Source organism: Centruroides vittatus, unplaced genomic scaffold (genome assembly GCF_030686945.1).
Source record: "Centruroides vittatus isolate TY-2023 unplaced genomic scaffold, ASM3068694v2 contig_364, whole genome shotgun sequence".
In the NCBI taxonomy this organism is placed as follows: domain Eukaryota; kingdom Metazoa; phylum Arthropoda; class Arachnida; order Scorpiones; family Buthidae; genus Centruroides; species Centruroides vittatus.
This window is the reverse complement of record NW_027122188.1, coordinates 1,371,693-1,397,689: the sequence shown is the minus strand read 5'-3', so window position 1 is coordinate 1,397,689 and position 25,997 is coordinate 1,371,693. Positions and strand designations below refer to the sequence as shown.

The 25,997-nt window shown below is 31.1% G+C and overlaps 1 protein-coding gene across 1 annotated transcript; it reads right to left on the bottom strand.

Annotated features, from left to right (window-relative positions):
• Positions 1 to 1,501: 1,501 nt before the first annotated feature.
• On the bottom strand, positions 1,502 to 25,717 carry LOC136975086 (regulating synaptic membrane exocytosis protein 2-like). Its single transcript, XM_067270087.1, has 7 exons — positions 25,665 to 25,717; positions 23,930 to 23,994; positions 23,680 to 23,846; positions 23,510 to 23,603; positions 18,646 to 18,916; positions 18,486 to 18,548; positions 1,502 to 1,548 (listed from the first exon to the last, which is right to left on the bottom strand). The coding sequence occupies exons 3-7, from the start codon at positions 23,784 to 23,786 to the stop codon at positions 1,535 to 1,537; spliced, it is 549 nt and encodes a 182-aa protein (XP_067126188.1). The 5' UTR covers positions 23,787 to 23,846; positions 23,930 to 23,994; positions 25,665 to 25,717; the 3' UTR covers positions 1,502 to 1,534.
• Positions 25,718 to 25,997: the final 280 nt, after the last annotated feature.

The following is a 25,997-nucleotide window of genomic DNA, read 5'->3' as shown; positions in this document are numbered from 1 at the left end:
CAAACACGTAGAGTTGCCAAACATTACTTGTTTTACGATATTAGTATTGTTTTTCTAACCTGATGTTACTTTAAAAAATTTTCCTCCGTAAAAAGTCATAAAATTTGACTTAAACTTATAAGCTAGGAAATACAGTTTATTCTATGTACTCGTTAAGCTATGGCCTAATTGATTTGCTGTTGCTGCTGTAGATGTACACGAGCAGTAAAATTTCATAAATTTTCATCAAACGTTACAAATTCGAATTGCAGTTATTTCGAATTGAAACAAAAATTACATAGAACAAATAAATTTTTTTCTTAAACCTTTTATAATTTTTAATATTTATAAGCCTGTGTAGGCCTAACGACTACATTAAATATAAATCGAAATCGTTAGTCACGCGTATTACTTCTATTATTTTTTTTTTATAATAACAAGAAAAAATATAAATAGTAAAATAAATGCACTTTTTAAAAATACAAAAAAATCAATACACATATATTTATTTTATTACCGCTACTTCTCATTATTATAAAAAGAAATAATAAAAGTAATGTGCATGACTCACGATTTCATTTCTCAGCAGCCATTATGAAATTACTAAATTTTAACTCTGAAAATTTCATATTAATATACGTAAGAAAATATCATTCAAGGATTTATTATCGCTGGCATTTGTTGTTGTTGCTTTGCTCGATTTCTCTGTAAATATTTACAGAAGTTTTTTCAAAAATTGATAAAAATGATCTTTTGTTTTTGTCGGAATGTCGACACGAGAATGGACGGGGTCCGAGTTTTACTTTCGGTTTTTGTTCACAAGAGAAAAATCTCTTCTTCCTTCCGAGTGGAATATTTTAGACTCTCGAACTGAAAATGGTAAAGAACGATAGCAATTCAAAAGAGTAGAGATCATTACAGCAGGTAGAACAATTGTGCATTTGTCTACAACGTAGTAGATAGAAAATCTTACGAACATCGATGATAAATCAATAACGCATCGTTGGTCGACGTCAACAAAGCACTACCGAAATATTTTTCTACCATGCGAAATTTAAACTGAAAACATATCGTTACCAATCTTTCTTTCATCTATATTTAATAATTAAAAATATATATATCGCCTTCAATCTGTGTAATTAGCATTCTTTAAAATTTTCAATTTATTATTTTATTAACATTTCAAGACACAAATAAATGTAAAATAAAATAAAAAATGACTTTAAAATCAAAAAAATTCGAGTATTTCTATCGGTTTTCGAACGAAAACTAAGCATAGAGACCAAGAAAAATTACAAAGACAAAATCAATTTCATTGATAAAAATTTCCAGATGTAAATAAAATACTCCTGTAAGCGCAATTAATGAATTAAACAAAGACAATAAATAAATTATTTGCATTAGAATAATTCAAAGTATTTATGTACATAACATATAAAGTTCAATTTATGTACTAAAATAGTGTATAACTGTTTTTGGTTTCAGGCTATATATTTATAGGTTTAGTAAAATAATTATAACTTACGGCATTTTGGCACATTTTGATGATATGTTGTTACAAAAAGTTATCTGGGAATGAAAATATGTAATTCATTAAATTGAAATATTATAAAAATTTTATTTTACAAATTATATTATTTATTAAGAACTTATACTTATAGATAGAATAATAAAATCTTCAGTAGGTAAGGTGATTAATCCTATCCGATATTATCAATTATTGCCATCTTAAAACATTTCGGGAATTAATATTCTAATTTTTAATAAATGAAAGAGTTACATTAATATATTTATAAATTAAAAATTATTTAAGACAAATTATTTTAATTAGAAACATGAAAAAATTGAATTGAAAAAGATGTTAAAAAAAAACGTTAAAAACTCTGTTTAAATAAATAAATATATATATTAACGATTAAAATGATCTTAAAAATATATACAATCTATTTTTAATATTTGATATTTTCTAAACGATCAAATATAAATTTGAATTTTTAAACGTATTTTGACAAATGAAGTTAATGCAATATACATGACTGGAGTTAATGAAGTTAACATAAGATGATCAAAAAGTTATTGGGGCGTGTTGCTTGTTTACCAGGTCACTGTGTTCTATCGTTTTAAATAGTTGTACAGTACGTAACTACATCTATATAAAACGATGACTTTTGATCATCCTATATAATATACTTATTCATTTATTGGAAAACTTTATGGAACATGACTTTATGTCGTATGAAAAAACTTAAAATGCAAAAAAATTAACTTTATTACAATTTTGTTTATATCATCATTGGCTGATAAACTAAAAATAATCAGCAATTATTTACTGTGACACTGTTACAATGTCGGACTGAAATTTGTAATCATATTTTAATTTAAAAAAAAATCACGTGGCTTCCTATCCACACCGGAAGTTCGTATATACTTAATTGGTTCCTCCGACCCCTAAGCTTTGTATGTCTGATCTCGATTTTCATCTAAACTCCGTTTTCGAGGTTAACGAAGGACAGATAGCCAGACGGACGGACGACAGTGGGAATGTATAGATTTGCAATTTGAAAATTCTAGCTCAACAATATGTCCAAAATACATTAAATCATTTTTATAGTCAGATCAAACGAATTCCAACATTTGAGGATAATGCCACGTGGTTTTACACCACGTGGCATTATCCTCAAATGTTGAAATTCGTTAATAAAAAATTGAATTAGAAAAAAGTGTTTTATAATGTAAGTTAAACTTTAATATATATATATAATGGAAAACTTAGCGCTGATTTCTAGAAAATTTCTGAAATTTTTCAATGTAATTTCAGGAATTTGAGAAAAGGAACTGCGACGTGTTAACATCGATTTGGAGATTTAATGGATCAACGCAAATAACTTCGGGAAAGATTTTGCACACAAATAAATTGAACAAAAAACGCTAAAACGGTCCTGTATATAGGCTTATATAATAAAAATTTTTATATTGTAGGCCTAATAATAATATATGAAGCGTACGTATTGTTTCGAGTAAAAAGGGATACTTCGCATTATTAGGAATGCATGAATTCTGGCGAAAGTCGAATGCCGTCATACTATTGGCATTGGAAACAAATAATTTTATCGTTTCAACATTTTTAGTGTCGTCTTGCGGTATTCAAACTAATATCCACTAAATTGGAGCAATTGAAAATAATAACAGCAGTTTCGGAGAACTGAAATACGTTCAGAGTTGTCAACACTGTTTCGAGATAATACGGTTTCAGTCAATACTACTTCCTTACTTCCTTAAATTTGGTAAATATTTCTATGTATATTTAAATGGTAACATAAAATGAACAATAACCATTCTATATATGTTCGCTTTTTTTTCAGAAATCTTGTCCCGGTTTTGATTTCCGATAGCACGATACATTTAAAAGTGTTCAATAGATACTTCCTTACGTCAGACACTTTTATGACATTGCAGAGAACCAGTTCTCAAAACTACTTATTTGTTTAATATAGGAAATGCACTTGCATGCAAAGAATTCAAGACCAGCTGCATCAATTTCATTTTCAATAAGTTTAGGATGTAACATTACACATATGCGGTTGTCGCTTATAATCTTCCAAAAATGAGTCGTCAAAATGGAGATGACAGTTTCCTACAATTCGATAAACGAACAATTACACATGGGTGACACTTTCTTTGGACTTCGTTATTTTCTTCATTTTTGTCTGCTGCTGAGTATTCAATTTCTTCACAAACAATATTAGATGAGGTGTTAATAGAGGCTCGAGGACCGATGCGTTAGCAACACGTCTTTTTATTTTATGAAGACCACCGATGGCCGAGTGGATAAAAACCACTAAACATTAGTAATCGGTCGCGACTTCAGGACTGACAAATGAGCTGTCCTCGTGGAATTTTTCGGGTATTCTTCACGTGTCTAGCAACTAAATAAGAGCCAATTTTCTGTTGAAAGTCCTCTCGGAAAGCATCCAGTTATCAGCTTGCCCAAATGTTGCATTGTTTTCTTTTATTAATCTAATCCAATCCAATCCAATTTTTATTTTGAGCAATTTATGTCACGCTCACTGGGTCACATACACACAAAATCCAAATGTCCAGTAATGAGATATTAAGTAAGCCAAAAAGGATCAATTCGTACATCTGTTTTACTGATGGGTTCTATTTTTTAGTTTCGATCACGAGAGAATCGGATTCGAATTCTCTTAATTTTTCAGGGATAATACGGTTCGTGGTACCATTCACATTCTCATTTCTCATCTCTTCTAACTAGAACTATTTATTGTACAGTTATTGTAGAACTATTTATTGTACAGTACATTAGACAATCGTGCAATTTTGAGCATCACTAGCAAAGTGATGCTCAAAATTGACTCGACTGCAGATGAATGAGCATTCATGCCCATGGGCGGAGTTATGAGTTTTGAGGAGATTTCCTAAGAGTGGCCGAAAAAATTTTTAAATTTTCAACCGGAATATATACATTATTTATAGATATATTTAGTTGTAATTAGCAATAATTCTTAGAGTGACTTTTATCGAAAAACTTCTGCTTTAATAGTATCCATCGATTTTAGATCACTTCCTCGTAAACTTCATTAATAAAGCAGAAGACATTAATTTTTGCAACGTTTTAAAATATAAAAAGAATTACAATTTTATAAAAAGTTAATATTAAATAAATTGATTAAAAGAAAGAAAATTCAGCTAAAATAGTCTATGTGAAGTACTGGATTGAACATAGACCAACTGTATAACAATTGACTGTTTCGCCTAGGAAAAAAATTGTAATGGCCACCTTATAGAATGTAATTTAGTTACGTATTTGTAAGAGATAAATGGAAAAGCTTATATTAATATGCATCGCGAGTGTTTCGAATAGAAAATTTCAAATCGTAATTCTTACATCGAGGAAGAAATCGAAAAATTACAGCACGAACTATTGATTAAGGAGTAGTAATTTGGACTGATATTTATATTAATAGATGCTTACACGTACCCAACTTTCAGGAAACTTACAAGTGATAGCGAATAAATTAAATTGAATTGATATATAATACGTGTATCAATTAGTAATGAATGTAATTAAATAAAAGTAGAAACGTTAGCAAAATTTTACCGTCTACATTTTGAGCGAAAATATTTAAAATGTAATTATTTTGGTAAAGCAAAATCCAATGAAAAGAAGACTTTTATTTAATTAATTAAGCTATTATGAAAACGCTGTAGCCGTAAATGTAAGTGCTTTAATATAAGCTATAACAGGATTTCCATTAAGTTACCAGGGTTTTTCCGGACACAAACATTTTTTTTTTCTTGTCTGTCGTTAACGCCGAATGCTCGCAACTAGATACAAAGTACAAATTTATGTAGTAATTAGATAAAAAATGGGAAAATACCATTGAAAAATTAGCAACTTTCCACCATACAACATTTTTTTCGTCGATACCGATTGAGATTTTCTGTGAAATTTCAAGCGAATATTACGATGTATAGAACATTAAAAAGTACTCCGTTATTTATAAAGATTGAAAAATACTGGACTAGAATATATACGATTTCATGGCCTGATAAATGCAATTTGAAAATCTAAGGGAAACAATCTCTCTATTTCTCAGTTACTTATTCAAGGAGCATTTACATAGATTTTCAATAAAGTACGGCGTATATCCTTAGAACGACTTAAGCGAAGAATTGTGGAAAATAAGAAAAAAACTTGGCAAGAAATAGTTCAAAAATTTAAAAACGTTCGTTAAATAACACATAAATTGCAAGATTAGAAGACAGATTTCAAAAAGTTGCGGAAGGATTGCACTATTAACGAGAAAAGCTTTACTTTGTGAGAATAAAACACACGTTTCATTATTAAACATTTCATCAATTAAGACACTTAGTTCGAAATTAGCGTAGAATAGATCAGGTTTTATTCGTATACAACAACGCGACACATGGGTGATCTGCCGAGGGGACGCCTTGGAAACTGACCCCTATTTAGGTATTACTAATGTGAAGAAAATCCGGAAAACTCCACGAGTCCAACCCCCGCCCAGGCGTAAACTACTAGTGTTCAGTGCTTTTATCCACTAATCCACTGGTGGGTGAGACATTAAATATTAGAAATATTATAGAAATTAATGAACTTACTGCATAATTAGAACATAGTTTTATATCGTTTTAAAAATTGCGATAAAAAGAGAGAAATTGATTTGAGTTTTGTGGTATTATACGAATTATATTCTTTAGATATATATTGTAGGATACATATTTAATAATTTAATTTTTTAATCATACAATCATAAAATACCACATGGTTCAGTTCACTATTTACGGCAACGATTATCGGTTTTACACAAGAATCGTCAGTGGTGATAGGCCGGGGTTTTGACATAGCATTTATTCTTGAAAACAGAACACTTTCTATTGGTTTTAACTGTAGCGTGTATGGTGCAAGAAATATAAACTGCACTTACTCTTTCCACAATAATAGATAACTATTTTTTAGTGCGATGAAAATGAATATTACTCATAAACAGGAATCCATATTGCAAACGTCATTATTTACTAAAATATAACATTATGTTCACTGCCTTCTGTAAAACTATAAGCAATTCTCTTGTTAATTATTGTTTGTTATAACTTGAAATTGCGAAAACAGCTTTCCAAAATTTAAAATCTCCGTAATATCTGCAATTTTGTTCCAATTATATGCAAAAGTGTCCCATTTAATCGCAAATCTTAAATAACAAGCATTTTTGTAAATAAGTAAAATTCTATTTACAAGCACATGGTTACACAAGTATAATTTTTGTAACGATTTGGTCGTGTTTTGCAGTTTCCGATATTAGCGCAATCCTTCGCAATTCTTTGAAACGTATCTTTTATTTTTGCAGTTTGTGCGCCATTTCAGAGCTTGCAGCCTGGCAAAATGCCTCCAAGAGGAGGGAAAACAGAGTTTTTGGTGGACACGTGAATATTATAAATGCGTGTTGATTTAAAAGGGACAATGATTACGTGTTTATTTCCATTGACGTTTGTGACAGAAGGTATTCTAATAAGTTTCAAACTTTTATACCTTTGTATTTCACAGAATCTGTGCACGTGTAAATTTGGCAAATCGCGCGTTACAGTCGCCGTTAATAAACGTTTGAAAATTTTGAAAATTTCAACTGTTTTTGTAAAATTATTTACCACAACGCTACACTTAAAATAGTTTCGTGGACTGTAATAGTTAATAACGACAATGATACAAACTTAGAATTTACAAGAAACAAAAATTAGTTCACTACAAATTTACATTCTTATTTTTAAAATGACATTTAAAGAACATTTTGCCATAAAGATAAGAGTGCAGACAATACTTTGTACTAACCTTTTTTTTTGTATCAGCTAATCGTTATTAGTTTTAACAAAGAGAAACTTCAACTTGCTTCAGTATATTTGTGAAAAGTTGCTGAAATGGCCGTGTTGTCATTTTCCCGTGCCCTAACAAACTGCAGTTGCCATCTGAATGTTTAAATAATTCGGATTTATATATCTTACTTAGGCCTTATTTACTCTAACCTAATAGATTTAAGTAATAGTTTATTTTTTATAAGTTAATTTATATTAAATAAATATTCTAACACATTATATTACACAACCTAATAATCTTGAAAAATATATCTGAAATTGACTTTTCAATGGTTCTAAATACTGTCAAATTTCGATTACAATTGTTGGTAAAATGTAGGATTGCGGGAATAAACTATCTCACTTATTTTCTTAATTTATTACCTATAAGCAATTTACTGCTGCCATATCAAATCGGCATAAAAACGAGATTGATGTCAGGATGCTGAATATATTAAGTGAACTAAAACAATTAATGGAAATAAATTTAAATAATTTCCTACTTTAGAATGTACTTTTATTTTCTAAACCCTATATATAATATATATCAATAAAAATAATAAAAGTAATCATATAATAAAGATATGGCCCGTTTCACTATTCAATACAGTTAGATTCCTAATATTAGCAATAACAAGCAACGGAAATTGTTTCGCGTGAATAGATGAATTCAAAAAAATATTATGAATATCTTTTTATAAATGACAATTTGGCATAATAATTTAACGATATCGTATACTATTTCCATATCTTTTTCAGGTAATTTTACATATAAATCTGACTTATCGGTTAAAAGATTGATGTAAAATTAAATTTTTTTTTATCATTTATCAATTCATAAGTTATTCATATATAATTTTACTGAAGTCTTTCATATTCAGATTCGAAGACAAAAAGATTTTCTGTCAATCTCCAAACTTATGATATATTACACTCTATCTAGAAAATACAATTTATATATTTTTTTAAATTTTCAGTTTTTTTCTTACGGGAATTGCGGCTCGATCAGTCAATTTCTGTTCACTTTCCTTTTTTTATATATCGATTTCAACTTTAAAATGGAGCTACATATTTAATATATATATATATATATATATATATATATATATATATCATGAAGCAAATATCGAGATTTACTTAATATTTAACGTTTCCATAAAATATACACATACGGGAAGAATTGCAAAACTGGGCATACAGCTTATGAGACAGCAAGAGGGCATTAGGTTAGGTTAGCGTTATTTTTCATTTTGTTTGAGTTATTTTAAGATTAAGGGTTGAATTACGTTATATTTCCATTGTTTTTCAACACTTCTCAACTAGATCTTCATTCGCATAATCTCCTAGTAACCTTTTACTAATAAATGGAATTTCATCCCACTAACTAAATATTTTAGTCATATTTATAAAAAGAAAATTATTTAGGATTTCTGCCTACATATGGATGTTGATAGAAAGCTGATACATTGATGACTTGCATGCATATTAGTCAGAAATGTATAAAAAAACATTTTCAAATTGAACTGACTTATTTCCTATCGTTTCAGAGGAAAAGACAAATGTTATAACCTCCAAAAGAGGAATGGAAAGAAGACTCATGTTCTACAAGACAATCCACTACAAGAAGATGAACGAACGAATCGACATGATGGCAAATTGAACTTGGTGGAAAGAGGGGATGTATAGAGGTGTTAAAAGGGGGAAATCGGGTGCAGATACCCAGTGTAATAGCTATGCGATTGCTGAAGAGGAAGCATCACCTGCGAGAGCTCATCGTCATCACTTTTGCGATGGGTATGAAGTGATCCAGTTAAACGAATATATATGGAGCTACGTCGTACTGACGTTTTCTAAGGAAGAGATGACGTGGTGTTGATTGCGGAAAGATATTTGCTATCGAAATGAGATCTGTCTGAGTACTTAGGATAGGAAGGTTAGTAATGTGATTTTAACTCTTGCTCCTAGCGAATTGCCGAATGAGGTAATAAAAAGTGAACTGGAAAAGTATATGAAGGGACAATACAACGTACCGTTTGAGTATTTTAGAATGCACCGGTCAGAATCGGATGATGGACAGCATTAATTGAAATGGAGGTGCGACTTCCAAATTATCTACAAATGAGCATTTAAGGAGCAAATGAACATAACAGAATTGAGTTCGGTTATGGGTTCGCACCTCGCCAGAACGGGCTGGCCACGTAGAGTTGTAGTTTTTCTGGGTTTTCTCCACGTCTGTAACGCCTGAATAGGGGTCAGTTACCCTTAAAATAACCTCCCGGAAGGCATTGCCTCTAGGCAGATCGTCCAAATGTTGCTTTGCTATATCTTAATACACAAACTAAAATTTAATGCCTACAAAGTTTAAAATACATCTCAACTTTAGGGTTTTTCGGTTGCAAGAATTTAACTGTACAGTTCAGCATCGTAGTGAGAATCTGTATTAGTTACCATACGCATATCAGTTGCCACAAGAACAGGCCACTGAGAAACTGCATCCAACGGTAAATTCCATCTTGCTCGAGGACCAAAATAAGATTCCCAGGTACAGAAAAAGGATGCAAGAATATACCTCCTTTTCGGTACCAACGAATTACCTATCGATCTCTGAACTGCTGCTGAGGTAGTTAGTTGGTTCTTCCATTGTAATATCGCTAAAGACATTTTTGTATTACATCTGTAAGGTTCTGGCATGTTGTACCACAGAACTGAAACTGACAATCCTAGCGAAATTGCAAAATCATCCAACCGCCGGCCATTTAACGGTATAAAAACGACTTAAAAAGTTATCCAGCAGTGTTACTGGCTAAAAAATATCAAAATATCAAAGTTTATTTCACTTATTGTCTGAAGTTTTCAGCTCGGCATCAAGCACAATTTGACGACTCCTTACTAGCCGGAGTCCAACATTATTGGACAGGTAAACTGGTCGATTGGCTGGATGATAGCTGTATACTGTACATCATGAAAGGCCACAAGATCCATACCTTGTGGACGACGAGTATTTGAATTCTCTCATTTTAATAACAAATAAATAAAAACACGGCAGACATCTACACGGTAGACACGGCATGAATATCTACAGGAGCTCGACCGATGACGTTCTGTAGGGAAAACCCATGATAGCTTTGGATATATCCTGGCCAAAACACCTGGTAGAGACTAGTGGAAATGCAGCAGATATTACACAACGCCCGAGAGAACATCAGAAAGGTCCAACGTCAATAACGGCATGCTTACAACATAAACGATCACGGTCCTGGTATCATGGCGTCATCTGCTCTCAGAACTTTGGCATGACGTTGCTCCCAAATGGTCTTGTTCATACAAGGAATCCGCTACTATTCGAGAGTTCAAGAATCTATCAAACCGAGCTATCCATGGGAAGTTTTATGTTTCCTGATAAACTCGGTCCCGTTCCTTCAAATTATTGGGATTCTACTGTACAAGAGCTGTTTTGCTAGAAATGGTTGTTCTTATTAACATCATTTTAAAAGTTATACTTTTGTTATTTTTAATAATTCTCCTATAGTTGTAATTGCTTAATACTCAAGTAATTTTCACGAGTATTTGAATTCTCTCATTTTAATAACAGATAAATAAAAACATATACATATCCGACATACTGTACATCCGTTATTATTACAGATGCAATCTAATTTCAAAAATAGACTTAGCTATTTTACACCTCAGCTTAGCCCTCAACTCCGGTTCAAATTCATAGCTCAGCTCGCAGCTCGCCCGTTAGACTCAGCTGTGAGCTTTGCCGAGCTCAGACACGGCAGAAATTTGGAAATATGAGCATTTCGTTTAAGGAAGAAAGAATGTAAGGGAAACCCAAACACATTTTTTCCGTACTTTTAACACACGTTTCGTCTTTCTTCCTCTTTTGATTTTCAGATTTCTTGGAGATTGCTTTGGGGCAGAAGGCACAATTCCACCAACAACCCATCTGGTTCTTTTCAAAATCCTACCGTTTTCGTTTTTCCTTTTACTCACAACTGTTTCATCGATTTCGACAATCTTTCCAGGACCTCCGATTTTCATTTGGGATAAATTATACAAGGAAATCGTATGAAGTTTGCCCAGTCAACAGCTGTATTACTCACTCCCACAGCAAAACAGGTCGTTCTCAACGTACACTATTCAAATTAAATGCCAAATGATAGAAAAAATAGTTTCCCATGAAATTTTCCCGAATTTACCTTTAAAAGTTCCGTCAAACTGCGAACTACTCAGCTTGCATTTGCAACATCGAAATCAAATTAAATCACGATCTTTTCTATATATTAATTTACGACGACCATCGCATTTCATACAATTTGTATCTACAGGTTGTAAACCAAACTTTATGGCAAACTTAACATCTCATGATATTCTTTTGTCAACATTTATTTCAGAAAATCTGATTATAAATAATGGAAAAAAATCCTTTGAGGTCTACCTTTTCCATAAAAACTGGAATAGACTTGTTATAGAGATTCAGGAAGTGCCGCCATCAGGTTTACCTAAGTATACAATTACCCATAATTTGTTGGGACTAAAGTTGCTGCCAGCAGGGAAACGGGAAGAATAGGACCACAATGCATATGTAAATGAGGTAGGCAGCAGCTGTGACGTCGTTATACCCAAAATTAAACGTATAAATTGTGAATGAGTACGCCTACTATTTATTCAAGATGTTATTAAGCAGTTAATAAATGTTTTAAAAATCTTATTTTTGATCTATTCAATTCTTTCAGACCACCCAACTTTAATACTTAGCACCACGGATTTGGTTTTACTGCTTTTGCAACATCTCATCGCTAGTTGCTAAGATATCCGCAATACCAAAACGTATTTCAAATTTTCAAACTAATGTTTAAGACATCTGTTAGAGTACATTTATTTTGAAAACTTACAACGTGTATAAGTGTTTCATGCTGACATCGAGAGTTGATTATTCTGCTTGAAAGATCATTTGAGATATCATCGACATTATCATTTCTGAAGCATGTAATTTAGACCATAATATCAATACATTATTAATAAGACATATATTCGTTCAAGAAAACTATTATATTTGGTAAAATATATTCCACTGAATATATCCATAATTTTGTCGAAATATTTTTACTATACACTTAGATTTCTATTTTAGTTGTGTGAAGTAAATTACTTCGGTTTTCCACTCTTGGAGCATCGACATCGCCGTGAAAAATTGTTACTAGGAACTGGGCCGTTTATCGGAATAGTTTTAACTGCTGGGGCTAATAGAAGATGCTATGATCGTCCCTGTGCTCTTTAACATGGGAATGTCGAATATATCTATAAATTACTATTCTGAATTTCCGCCTGACCTGGCACAATAGCTTTTCCTTTTTACATCGACTGGTAAGCAATCCTGACACAAAATCACAATTCTTTTGAAAACTTTACCATTATTACTTTAATAATAATAAAAGCCATCTGTAAATCATTTGTACTATAGATAATTATTAGATAGATATTAAAATTTACACCTAACCTATATGGTAAATTTGAAAACCACTCGAACGGAACTGCTAAATATGGAATAATATTGAGTGTGACTTAGCCACGTCACACTCGAGGGAATTGGCTATATCGAAGGGAGTGAACCTACAGAAATTCGTATTAAAATTCTTTATTGTAACCTTGAGCTTAAGGATACAATAAAGAATTTTAATACGAATTTGTGTGGGTTCACTCCCTTCGATATAACAAATCCTAACAATAAAATCTAAGTACAGTCATACCTCGGTACTCGAACGTTTCGGAGCCCGAACAAATCGGTACTCGACCAAAAATTTCGAAAAAAAAAAAATGCCCCAGTTCCCAAACAAAATTTTGGTACTCGAACGGGAAAGCCCGCCAAGTCGACGGCGGCGGCGTCAGTTACGAGACAGTCCAGTTAGGCTTAAATTTATTTAAATTATTTAATTAAAATTCCAACTATTAAATTTAGCAAGAGATGGCGCTTAACGCCTAACTCTAGTACCAAATTATCTTAAATTATTAATATTACTATAGCCATTTGCTAGCCCGATAATACGGCAGTTGTTGGTCTTTACGAAACAGTCATTGTTTGGCATGCACATTAACTTACGCTGTGCTATATTTTTTGAATTAGCATCCTTTTCTTTTGATTTATTAGCTCTTAAACATGGGTCCCAAGAAGAATAAAAGTGAAAGTGGTCAAGTGAAAAAGAAAACAGTGAGAACAACAATCGAACTGAAAAAAGAAATCATTGCTAAACACGAAAATGGAGGGCGTGTTTCGGATCTTGCTGTCAAATATTCTATGGCTAAGTCGACGATATCGACTATTTTAAAGAATAAAGAAACAATAAAAAACATACTAGCGAATCAACTGGGGATTGGAACGCATTAATCTATTTTACATTATTTGTAATGGGAAAAAATGATTTGGAGTTCGAACATATTGGTACTCGAACCTCTTTCTGGAACGGATTATGTTCGAATACCAAGGTACCACTGTATACGAGTCATACCCAAAAGAAAAGTCTAGAAGGACATTGAACAGTAAAATCATTGATAAAAAGAATTTGTTAAAGATACACGATCTCAAATAATATTTTTTATAGTGCGGAAATAAATATATGTTATATTTAAAAAATTTAAAATATTTAATGAAAAACTATTTAAAAATAAAAGAAATGGCTCGAGCAATTAAGTAAGTACAAGCGTTTGATAATCAATAAAATAAAGATTTTATTATTTTCATTTCTCAAAAAGAACATTTACAGTAGAATCCGTTTACTGAAATCCCGGATATTTTATCAGAATTAGCATTAATTAAAATACACTTATAAAACTTCGCTTATTGTAATCAGTTTCGGTTATAGTTATCGTTATCTTCAGATAAATTGGCGTTTTTAAGTTCTCTTTTTTGGACTATCGGCCTCAATAAGCGACTGATAACCTTCAATCATTATTAAGCTAAATTAATGCTATAAACATTAAACAATAATCGTTTAAAATGGTTTTTGATAGAAATATAATAGTTTCAATTGCTAACATATTTTACTTTAATTGTTACGCTAGTTGTTTAAAACGGTATTGCAAAAACAGCAGGCAAACAACACTGGATAAATTACTACTAATTAATAATAGTTTGAGATGGGGGAATAAAACTGATGGGACCATTGAATAAAGTAAAGATTACGTAAGTAATAAATACTCATTTAAATGTTCTACGAATATTCATTATTAGAGTCACGAATGATTGGAGGTGAAATGAGAATATTGACGGATTCAAATATTATGTTCGATAGAGTCATTTATGTGTGAAATGATTTGGAAACAACATCGTTAAATCTAATTTATTTCGTATGTGGCTGTGGACGACTAGATTTAACGTGTTGGAGTTCAAATACAGCAGGAACAGGAACACTTTTCGTTTTAACTTAAAACTTAAATTAGAATCTTATTTTCTCTGTTTATTTTTTTATTATCCGAACAGAGAAAGCGATAGAAGAATCGAGAATATTATTATATACATATAGCTTGAGCATTTTAATTAATTTCTATTTTCATTTTTCATTTACTACATTCGAATAGCTGAATTAATATAATTTTTTAAATTTTATAATGAAATTGTAAAGAATATTTCCTTTCGATAACAGATGACATTTTAATTACATTAATCAATTTTGGATATTCGTAGTTAATCGTGACTGTCAGAGAAACTGTTCGTCGTTAGTAAATCATAAATATCCTTAATATCAGAACCAAATAAATTTAAATGACTCGTTTGACAACGTAATAAGTTATCCGTCTATTTATTAATTTCTTGCATTAGTCAAATAATTCCAATTATTTAAATATGTTACTACCAGATATAAAAATATGCCTTAATATTCATTCGAAAGTAGGCCTATTTCTATTAAGATTTTACTGCCAATTACTATTTGTAGGGTCAAATATTAAGTTAGGTAAATTTAAGTGATAGCAATCTTGAATTAATTATAGAGAAAAGCGATTTTAATGACATCGCTGATTCAATATCGAAAATCGAAATCTAAAATTTGAATTATTTGGAATTATAAAGTTTTGGTTGTTACAAGATCAACACTGTATTAATAAAATATAAACTATACAATTTGGCTAAGCTATTATTTAAAATAACAATATATATATATTGTTTTTATATATAATAAAATATGAAGATATTTATGTCCGGCATTGTGGAATATTGTCTTAACCAAGAGATTAGATCGGATTTTTTTCTGAGGAAGAGACACGTGGTCTATATCGACTCCATTCTGAATGAGGCACAGTTTATTTCGTAATGTAATGTCATCGGGCAGATGGTAGAAGAATGGTGTAAGACATCCTAACCCAAATTTCTCGTGAAAATTATAAAAGTTCGTATCAAACTCGAATAAATCCGAATCGTCAGTAACGAACATTTCACTGAAAATACTCTGGTCTGGGTAGGAACTTCAGAATTTTTTCAGACGTGGTCTGTCCCGAAAACGTTGGCCACCCCTTTGAGTCTGACCGAAGTCACAATGAGATACGAAAAAAGACACTTTAGAGTCGTGAGGACAGAAAAAATGAAAAACTAAAAACAATCGATGAAAATATATCTGACAGAAAGCCGTATTAAGTATAGATTTTTAAATAATAATTCTATATAGTATTTTAAAGCATAATTTTAAAATATTTTCATATTATTGAAGTTACTTTATTATAAAACAAAAGAGATTTTAAACGTAATTTAATTAATTAATTTTCGGTAACAAGTCATGCGAAATATCAATTCAATATTAATCCCATAAAAAATTAGTGGAACTAGGTTGAAAAGTGAAGCACAACGAAAACATTTAAATAAAAGAAATTTTTGAAAGTCGTGGCATAAGAATACTGGAACCAGATTTGACAGTAAGATTAAGACGTGAATAAAGTGCACATTACAGACTACAACTGCAGGAAGTTTGGATGAAGCGGTCATCATGATAATAAATCGAGAAAACAAGCATCGTCACAGAAAAAGGCTTCGAGTTTTACTTTGTGCCTTAAAATCGTCGCACCTATAATAATTTGTCTGAATGTTAGAGCATCTTTGAACTGTATTAATGAATGAAATTTAAGGCACAAATTAAAGCTCGAAGCCTTTTTCTATAACGATGCTTGTTTTCCTGATTTATTATCATGGTGACTGTTTTATCCAAAACTTCCTGTAGTTGTAGTCTGTGTAATGTGTACTTTATTCACATGTTAATCACGTGTTCTTTTATTTAAATGTTTTCATCGAGCTTTACCTTTCAACCTGGTTTCATCAGTTTTTTTTTTAATGGGATTTCAAGTAAGTTTTATATTCATCTGACAGTAAACGCGATAGCTTGCACTACGTCTGATTGACCAATAACATGTTAAAATTTAAAAACGGACTATTATTTTATAAATACTCAATAATTTTAAAATAAAACTTTCAAAAAAGCAAATAACAAGTGGTCGATTCTCAAACGAGTTTTTAAATCTAGAAGGAACCTGCATATGTTTAAATATATGCAAACCCTGGTAGGTTGGTATCGTTATTCTCTTTCGTTGGAAATACGGAAGACAAAATGCCGATCGCTTAACTCCAAAACGATCCGACGAATTTGTTCAAAATTTAAGACGTCCATAGTATTTATCGCGGACACTAACTATTTTAAATTTCATCCAAATCGGTTAATTGGTCGTGGAGTTAGTAAGGGTCGAATTTGGCACTTTAACATTAAACGTGTGACAGATAAACTTACCCGCAGAAAAGTACATAATTTTAAAGAAAACTAAGCATCATATATCATTTAAGTATTTACTGCGAAATAATATTTTGTGCAGTTCTTCAGTTAATGTTAGTCACGAATAGTAATAAACAAAGGCTGTCTATAAATTACGTAACACAGATATGGGTGAGTATGCCGGTAATCGTTACGATGCGTTACTAGAGAGTGGGGATGTTTACGTAAACGTTATGTAATGTTACGGTCTTGAAATCCGCTGATGATGTTAAATACAGTATATAGAGATTAAGCTATTGGTAATTGATTTTCGCCAAATGGTAACACTTCTCAGATTTGGCTATAACTTACGTTGTCTATTCTTCAAAGAAAGGAACACGAAAGAAAAAAAAGGTGTATTTAAACACAATACGACTATTTCAAATTTGTGCTTAGAGTGAAGGAGTGTGCAAAGAAAATAATGATAAAAATGAATGGAAGATTGTTTTGAACGGTCAACAAATTAATTATAAATGTAATATTTAAGTATTTTCCACTGCTCAATTTTTTCGTTTGTGTTATGGGTCCGGAACCTGTAGCGTGACATTAAAAATCATTCCTCCAGCCATGCTTAGCAGCTCGTTGATCTGCCTGATATATGGACATATTATTTGAATACGGTATTTGTCCTTATATATTTAAATATTTTATTTTTAAAAATGTAGCATGCTCTGGAGTCTATAACATATCTTAGGAAACTTTTTTTTAACCATTTGGTTACTTTTTTATCCTCCTTTGCCTATTTTTGAGAAAAATTTTCAGAAAATATCTCACAAATTTTAAATATTAAAATATTTATTGATTTTTAAATCTTAAGTTCAGAAAACATTTCGAACTTAAATGAATATTTTGACTAAAACTTGTTGTCATTTGAAATTTTGAATTATTTATTTATTTTATCGTAAATAAATAATATTATTTCGAATCTAAAACGCATTTTTTTCTAGAAAACCCTTTTCTAAAGTCGAGTTACGTCTTAAATTTCGGAACAGAATAGTGATTAATGTATTCTAATTCAATTACCTACAGTTTAAAATATTAAATACAAATTCATACTCTACTTATATTTTACGAAAAATTAAATACATGCTTTAACTGAAATCTTATTTTATATCTAAATAAAATGAATATCCTAAATATAATTATCGTTGCGTTTCGATAGCATCTTTTTGAGGATAAGCTACAGGACATTATCGTTTTCATATTCGATACTAAACTTTTAAAGTTTTAAGGCGAATTTGACAATTTAAACATTTCAAGAATGAATGAAAAAAAGTGCATAATTTATAAATTTCTATATACACAAAATGAGGCAACACACCTACTTACAAGTTGAATCCATCGATGAGCTTTTAACTAGTTTCCATTCATCTCGACAATAAGGATAATCATCTAAAAATGATAATCTATTAATTACTTCGTTATAATTATTATATGATTAGTTTTATTGTGTATGTGTTTAGATATTTTCAAATTTATAATAGCGTACCTGTAAGCGAGCGCGACTGTAACATTTCTCTTTGAGCACCTCTTCTCAATAATTGTCTAGCCATGTCGTGAGCTGGAGTAGAAGGCACCAAACTTCCTGTTGATCCAGCTTTATATGAAGGCAATAATAACGTTTGAGATGATAGATAATACCATTTTGGAGTATTATGTAGCTCTACTTGTCTAAATGGAATCTGAGTTTCTCCTAAAAAGCAATGATTTTCGGAAACTCCTGCATCCCAAATAGTAACGTCCAATATTTTTTCCATTAGCTATAAAATCATAAAATTATTTCCTCTTACAATGGGAATAATTTAATATAAAATATCGAACAATATTGTATTATTGCCAATTGTGGTTTTTTTTGAATAACCGAATTTTATATGGAATAAGAAAACAAACAAAAATCATAAAAATAATTTCTATTTTTTCATATAAATTTATATCAAAATTAAAGTACAAACACACATTTACATGATAATAAAATGTTACTTATAGCAGGTATTCAAATAACTACAGTATGCTTAGTTGTAACACTAGCAGATCTTATACTTTGCTATAATTACAGATAATTTTCTTTCTTATTTTTCTTAAACACATATTTTAATATAAAAATGACAATTTCCGAAAATCTAAATACGAATTATTTAAAAATTCTGTACTTTTAGTTAAATAAAACCCCTACTCATAACAACAGTATCACCGCAACTTTAATATGCTTTATTAAGGGCAATTAGGGGATATTGCAAGATTCTCCGTACGTCTAAAGGTTTGGTAATTTTGACAATGCAAGTATGGAGCGTACGGAGGACGAAAAAAGACATTCAAATTTTACTATTGTTTTTTTTTTTCACTTCTAGCATCAACTCCGTGAGTTCTCAAATTGACGGACACTTTTCGTATTGCAACGTATCATAGCCGAGCCAACGCTGTTGCTTATCACGCGTTGAACTACCATTCATCTGCAAAACCTCACATAATGATTTGACTTGCTTGAGGAATAGGCAGATACTAACATTATACCTTTTATCGAAGATAACAGTCGTGAATTTGGTTTTCACTTGAAAAAATACATAACAGAACGGTGTCCTTCTTTGATATAAACTTCAAGAAATGCTGCCATCTTGTACTGGCAGTATTGACGTGATAGTGCATGTTGTACTAAGTTGTCATGTACTGTACGATAAGATTTGCTCTATAATGCGTCCTAGGCAACTCCTAGGAAACTCCACTGTAATAAAAAATTTCAATTGTTGTGGATTTTTCACAGTACTTTTAAGGTTACTTATTAAATTATTGCCTCGTATATTATTATGAGATGTATGATTTTTGTTCACCAGTTATTTTTCTAATTGATATTTTATCGATAGAGAAGTTAAGCTGCTAATTTTTGTTATTTTGAAAGAATAAAATTGCCGAAACTTGAGATGTATTTGATAGAGTTACACAAACGGGATGAATCCCGGTTGTTTTTTTAACCAGGGAAATCCCGAAAATTTTTTAAAAATTCACTTTTTTCTTATTTTATGTTAAGGTTGTGGAAATTTTGCCAATAGACAGTATAATGAATTCATAAACTGTCAGAACACATTTGTATTTATTAATTTTAAACCTACTTATTAGTTTTTTTTTTTAATTTTTCCTCGTTATGGCATGTCACAAATGGCCAATAATCAATACGAAGCTGATTTGTGGCAGGACTCTGAAAATTCTTTACTTGTCACAACTTGTAATATCTGGAATAATTCTGCTTATGCTGTCTTAATTTTTAACCATCTCCAGTAGCTTCAATAACTGCGTAACGCTAAGTTGTGCAAATTGGGCAAGGATACAAACGACTACGAAGTCTGCAAGTATGAAGTTTTTCTTCATAAACCTAATTACTAAAGCCAAACGAACTGCCGAATTATCGGGCTATAAGCTCGATGCCGCTATTAAAGCAGCCGAGTCAGACAAATCAAGAATACTAAAGAGCAAGAGAAGTACTACAATCTCGGAAACGAACTAGAAACCAGACTACGGGTGAAAAGACACATACAAAGTGTCCAACAAAAACAATTCTATATTTTTCTATCCACACGTATACGATCTAAGTAAGCAAATTTGAATCTTTTATATTTCAAGAATTAAATCATTACAGACGTATCCTTTATGTAATGTGGAATGCATCCTTGTGGTGCATCCTCGTTAACGCTAGATGATGGCAGGTAGCTGAGGTGTTTAAAAGCGTCAGCCTGCCTCTCTGGAGGATCTGAACTCAAGTCCAGATCAGGAGCCTCAAATTTTTCATGGACGGTCTGTTCTGGATATGTCTGATCTTGTCCGTCACCAATCGATTGCCCTTATTGTACGCCTATCCTAATTCAGGATGAGTATTATTTAAAATAATTTTAATATATTAAAAACTAAACTTTAACAAACAAACACTCTATTATTGGAAATTTTTTGAGATTGAGGCGGAAGATAGGAGCTGATGACACCTCCTCTCATATACATCACCTACAATACATTTACACACACACATGATTAAACACGTGATTAAATTTTATATTTGGTTATGTTTATCGGGTTTCGGAGTAGAGAGGATGGTAAAGGTTGAGCCACCTCTTAAAACATTATTAAAATGCTTAGTCATCGAAGTGTATTCATAGTTATGTCTTCAAAGTTTTAACCTTCTATCTTAATTAGAAATAGACAAAATTTGATGATATAATATAAAACGAGGTAATAAAAGTGTTTAATAAAAAGGTCTTCTTAGTGTCCTTGGAGCAAAAAAAGCTAAATAGTCCAAAGTGAACTGTTGCCAAACTGCTCTTTGCACCAACCAGCCAAAATACAGAGTGATTAAACAAAAAGCTTGCTTGCATGTAGACTTGGCGACGAGACGACTGCAAGAAGTTTATAATAGGTATATTATCCCTATAGTTTGTATTAAATATATATTCAAGATTTAGGCCTAAGTATTTCTCTTAACGTATAACAGAAGCAGTAACAAACACGACTAGTTAGGACATCGTAAAGTCTACTCCTAGCAATAAACTTTTCATTTGATGATTCACAACACAAAGGAAAACATGCTGTCTCTCCTAATAAGCACGAGTTCTACCTTTTCTTGTGTTATACATCATAAGATAAGATAAAAATATATAATTCACTTTTATACCCACTTAAAAGGGGGTTTTTTGGACGAATAAAACGAAATGTTATGTCCTTCGCGGTAAAACTCAGTTTTTACCCTAATTGATATCGAAGAGGCTCTAATAATTGGTGTAAACTTTGTCGCAGATTGTACTTTTACTGAAGAGGGAGCGGCGAAAACTCCGATCCGAAATGCATTTAAAATAAAATATCTGCGAAAAAATTCGTCTTCTGTGTAATTCTTGAACTTGGGTGAACGTCGGATTCGAAGGACATAAGATTTCGTTTTATTCGTCCAAAAAAAAAAAAAAAAAAAAAACCCTTTTTAATGGTTGTAACTCCAATAATGCTTTTGCCTAAATATCTGGGGAGACTTTGCAGATCAACAGTCACTAAGATTTATATGGTTTGAACACAGCCATGGAAAAGCAGGGCCAGAGCCTATGTAAATGTTTCCTTATAAATATTCAGCAAAGCTTTAAAATTTATAATTATTTACATAACCCGCAATTATGGAAATGTTTCCTTACATAAATAGATTCGAACTGTTTCCAGGCTGTCGGTGTCAGTAAGTGAATTCTGCAGCTGGAGACGAGATAGGCTCCAAATCAAATTTAATAGGCCATGCACTTCTTCGCATACTATTTAAATTTTTATTCTTGTTTGAAATTATATTCATTTCATATTGAAAGTATACAAAGCTCGTAATCGGACATCCACAGTGCATACGTGAGACATAAAATATCATACAATTGACAACAATGCATTAAAATATAATAGCATTTCCTTTTTCTATGCAATGAAATCACTAACGTTGATTTGTTATTTGGTTTTTATAAATATACAATAAAAGGTTAAATTTCACAGTAATGTTATCTTTTTTAACTCTTTCCGTTCAGTGGGCACACTAAGAGAGTCTCTCTTAGCAAGCACTTAAGGGTTTGCAAAAAAAGACACTTTTAGTGCGAAATTTAATATGAAATGATATGGTTTTTCTTTCGTTTTTATTTTTGACTCTTTCTGCCCTGTGTGCACCACGAGCGCATTTTTAGACATAGGTATCGAGGCCAACAAAGCCGGGAAAAACCATTCCCGAGAAATCCCTGAATCCCCCAAAGCAAGGGGCCTAATGCCTTAACCGCCTTAGCCATCCGGCCGTCCCAAAATGTTTTGTGTTGTAACTTTATAACATATGAAGCTATAACATAACGTAAATCCGTGCTTCTTTAATTATCGACAAATCCGTAAGAATAATTGTATATCAGCAAACTAATTTAGAAAATTGTCGTATTCATCATTTACAATATTCAGATATAATATATTTCAAAATATTAAATGAAAATTACTAATTACTGATTCAAGATTAAAGTGATAAATTATCTAGACGTTGAAGAATTTATCTATGGCACTTATCCCGTGGAAAACTCGTCAATTCTTCAACGGCTGATAAGATCTTTTAAAATGTGTTTGTGCTAAATTATAATGATTTATAAATTATTAGTAGAAAGAAGTAAGTATTAACAATGCTAAATTATAGCCATCGATAACCAAGAAGAAAATACCAGGCAAGAAAACTGTTTAATTGATAATTATTAATCATTGATAATTATTCAGTTTTATTTAATTGAATAAAATTTTCCTGCCTCGTTGCAATCCCGCACGATTATCACAGAATTTACAAGACTAAAGTAAACAACGCTTTAATGAATAATTTACTAATAACTTACGTCTTCAGTAGATATGTCAGTAAAGACAAAGACGTTGTTCCATTCGGGATTAATACTTGGTTCCGCTATGCACGATTTTCTTGATGCTTGTCCTCTAAATGGAAAAGTAGAGATTTAATATGCACAAAAAAAACTGTAAAATAAACGTCAAAATAAATATTTTTACTCACGATGGTGGTAAAATACGAAGTTTGCAATATGCACGAGGTAAAGTGCTGATGGAATGCCTTCTGCAACGAAGTTTCCGAGCTCCCATGACTGTTACAATTAACTCCATATGAATCTGGTCATACTGTATTTTTAAGCTAACTTCGCCATTATTGCGACTGTACCGATCCTTTAGTAATATGATTTAAAATTACATTTTGCAAAACTTCGCATGAAATACGATTTCTGGATATTTATACAGATTTTACTTACTGGTGTCCTAGGCAATTTTCTTCTCACTGATAGAACCTGTGATACTTCAGTTTCTGAACTATCTTCTATTAAAAATATATTTATGTATAGAAAATTAAAGCAATAAATTCATATATTATTATTTTAATTTTTTCCAGTAATTTAGCATAAACACATGGAATTGATGCTAAAGTATTGAACCGAACAATGAATATTTGCAATTGCACGCTACTCAGTCCGTAGCAGAGTTGACCAATCCAATTTCTCGACTCAAAAACCATAACAACAACGGAATGATTTCAGTCGTACATCCTTTATATCCGATTATCCTATTGCCAGATCATTCAACCGGACATTTTCTTCATTCTTCATCTGTTACGATGCACATCTCGAAATATATTTATCAAATAATAATGCAGCTAACAGTTTCGTGTGTCTAAATGCCAACGTAAAGAAGTCATTCGTTATGTTTCAAAATGATCGTCATTAAATATATATCCGACGCACTTATGCACGGTTTCAATTTAAAATCTGATTAAACAAACAACGTTTACATTAATGAATGGAAATATTAAAGAAACTGTGTTATGCATTCTGATAAGAGAAGCTAGATAAGTCTCTTGTTTCGACTCTCGTAATTAGCTACGTGCTGGTACACGCGACTCAATAATTACTTACATAATTATTATATTATTTTAAGAATTATTCGGTGCAGACAAACGAGAGTAAATAAATTTTTTAAATTTTTCTCTATTACATTCGTTACTCCGTAAGATAAGTGTTAATAATAATATTTTCACAAATTATAATGCTTGTATACATAAAGGATTTCTTAAGAATAGCGATATAAATAATAAATTATAAATAGATTTTCATCAAATATAAACCATAGAAATGATATATTTTTATTTCTAAATAAAAAAAATCGATAAACTCATTGTTTCGCTCACGTTTTTATATAATAGAATAATAAATCAGTAGCACGAATTGAACTCGTACACGTTATTGAGATGTTTGTTTTTAGAATCACATAGAAATTTATGTCGAACATTCAAATTTTGATTGCTTCTGGTTTAGATTACTTCATTTAATCATTCACCTTTAGAAATTTTTCTTAAATAAATGTATTAAAACATTACGTTATTGTAAGTTTCTATAAATTACACTTAGGCACAGGGCCGGATTTACATAAGGGCATTTGGGGCCTGTGCCCAGGGCCCTCACAAAATAGGGGCCCCCACAAAACTAAAAAAAATTATGTTTAAACATAATTTTTTTTTCTATTACCGCGACAGCCTAGTGTTGCCTAATCATGAGGGCAACAGGCAGAGAAAACCAAACCCGGGAAAAAAAAGCTATAAAACATCGGAAAATTTCGGGAAAAAATTTCACATAGGTATTTTTCAGTTAAATTAAAATAATTAGTTTTACACAATAAAATGTATGTATGTTTACAATAACCTTATTTTTAAATGAAATTTACAACTTCCTAGTTCAAATCTAATTGAAAGTACAGTATTTTGTGTAAACTTTCTAAATCATCAAATTTGCCTACTCCTAAAAGGGGGAATCCCACTGAATTTGTGCCCAGGGCCCCTGGATTGGTAAATCCGGCCCTGCTTAGGCATATTATAATTATGTACACCACAGATAGAACTGTATCATATTTGATTCTATCAATTATTATATAAATTACATAAAAATAATGCTTTATTGAACTCTACAATATATTAAAATAATATTGCAATAAACTTACCCGAGGACAACAAGGAAGAAGATGATCCTTTACCTCGTCTGTTATGGCTAGGTCTAAAAACACGAAAAACTTCAATAAATAAAAACCAACCATTCTGGCTATTTAAAAATGAATTTATAGACTTGAGTTTTTTAATATCGCTATAAAAATATCGCTTTTATGAAATATTTAAAGATTTATACAGAGAAAATTTCAGCGAGTATACTTTTGTTCTTAAAAGCGAAGAATTTTAAATAAATACATTGAAACTAAACTGGTAACAGCGTGTTGTCTTGTTCGTGTTATCGTATTAATTTAAACTTTGTTTAATTCCTAATTATGACAAACTTTTCG

What these genes read in the sequence shown, in the direction of transcription:
- LOC136975086 (XM_067270087.1), bottom strand. Translation starts at nt 23,786, where the DNA reads ATGGAGTTAATTGTAACAGTCATGGGAGCTCGGAAACTTCGTTGCAGA. An exon ending in CTTCGTATTTTACCACCATC is followed by an intron (nt 23,604 to 23,679) that starts GTGAGTAAAAAT and finishes TTTTCCATTTAG; the next exon opens with AGGACAAGCATCAAGAAAAT. An exon ending in ACAGTCGCGCTCGCTTACAG is followed by an intron (nt 18,549 to 18,645) that starts GTACGCTATTAT and finishes TATCATTTTTAG; the next exon opens with ATGATTATCCTTATTGTCGA.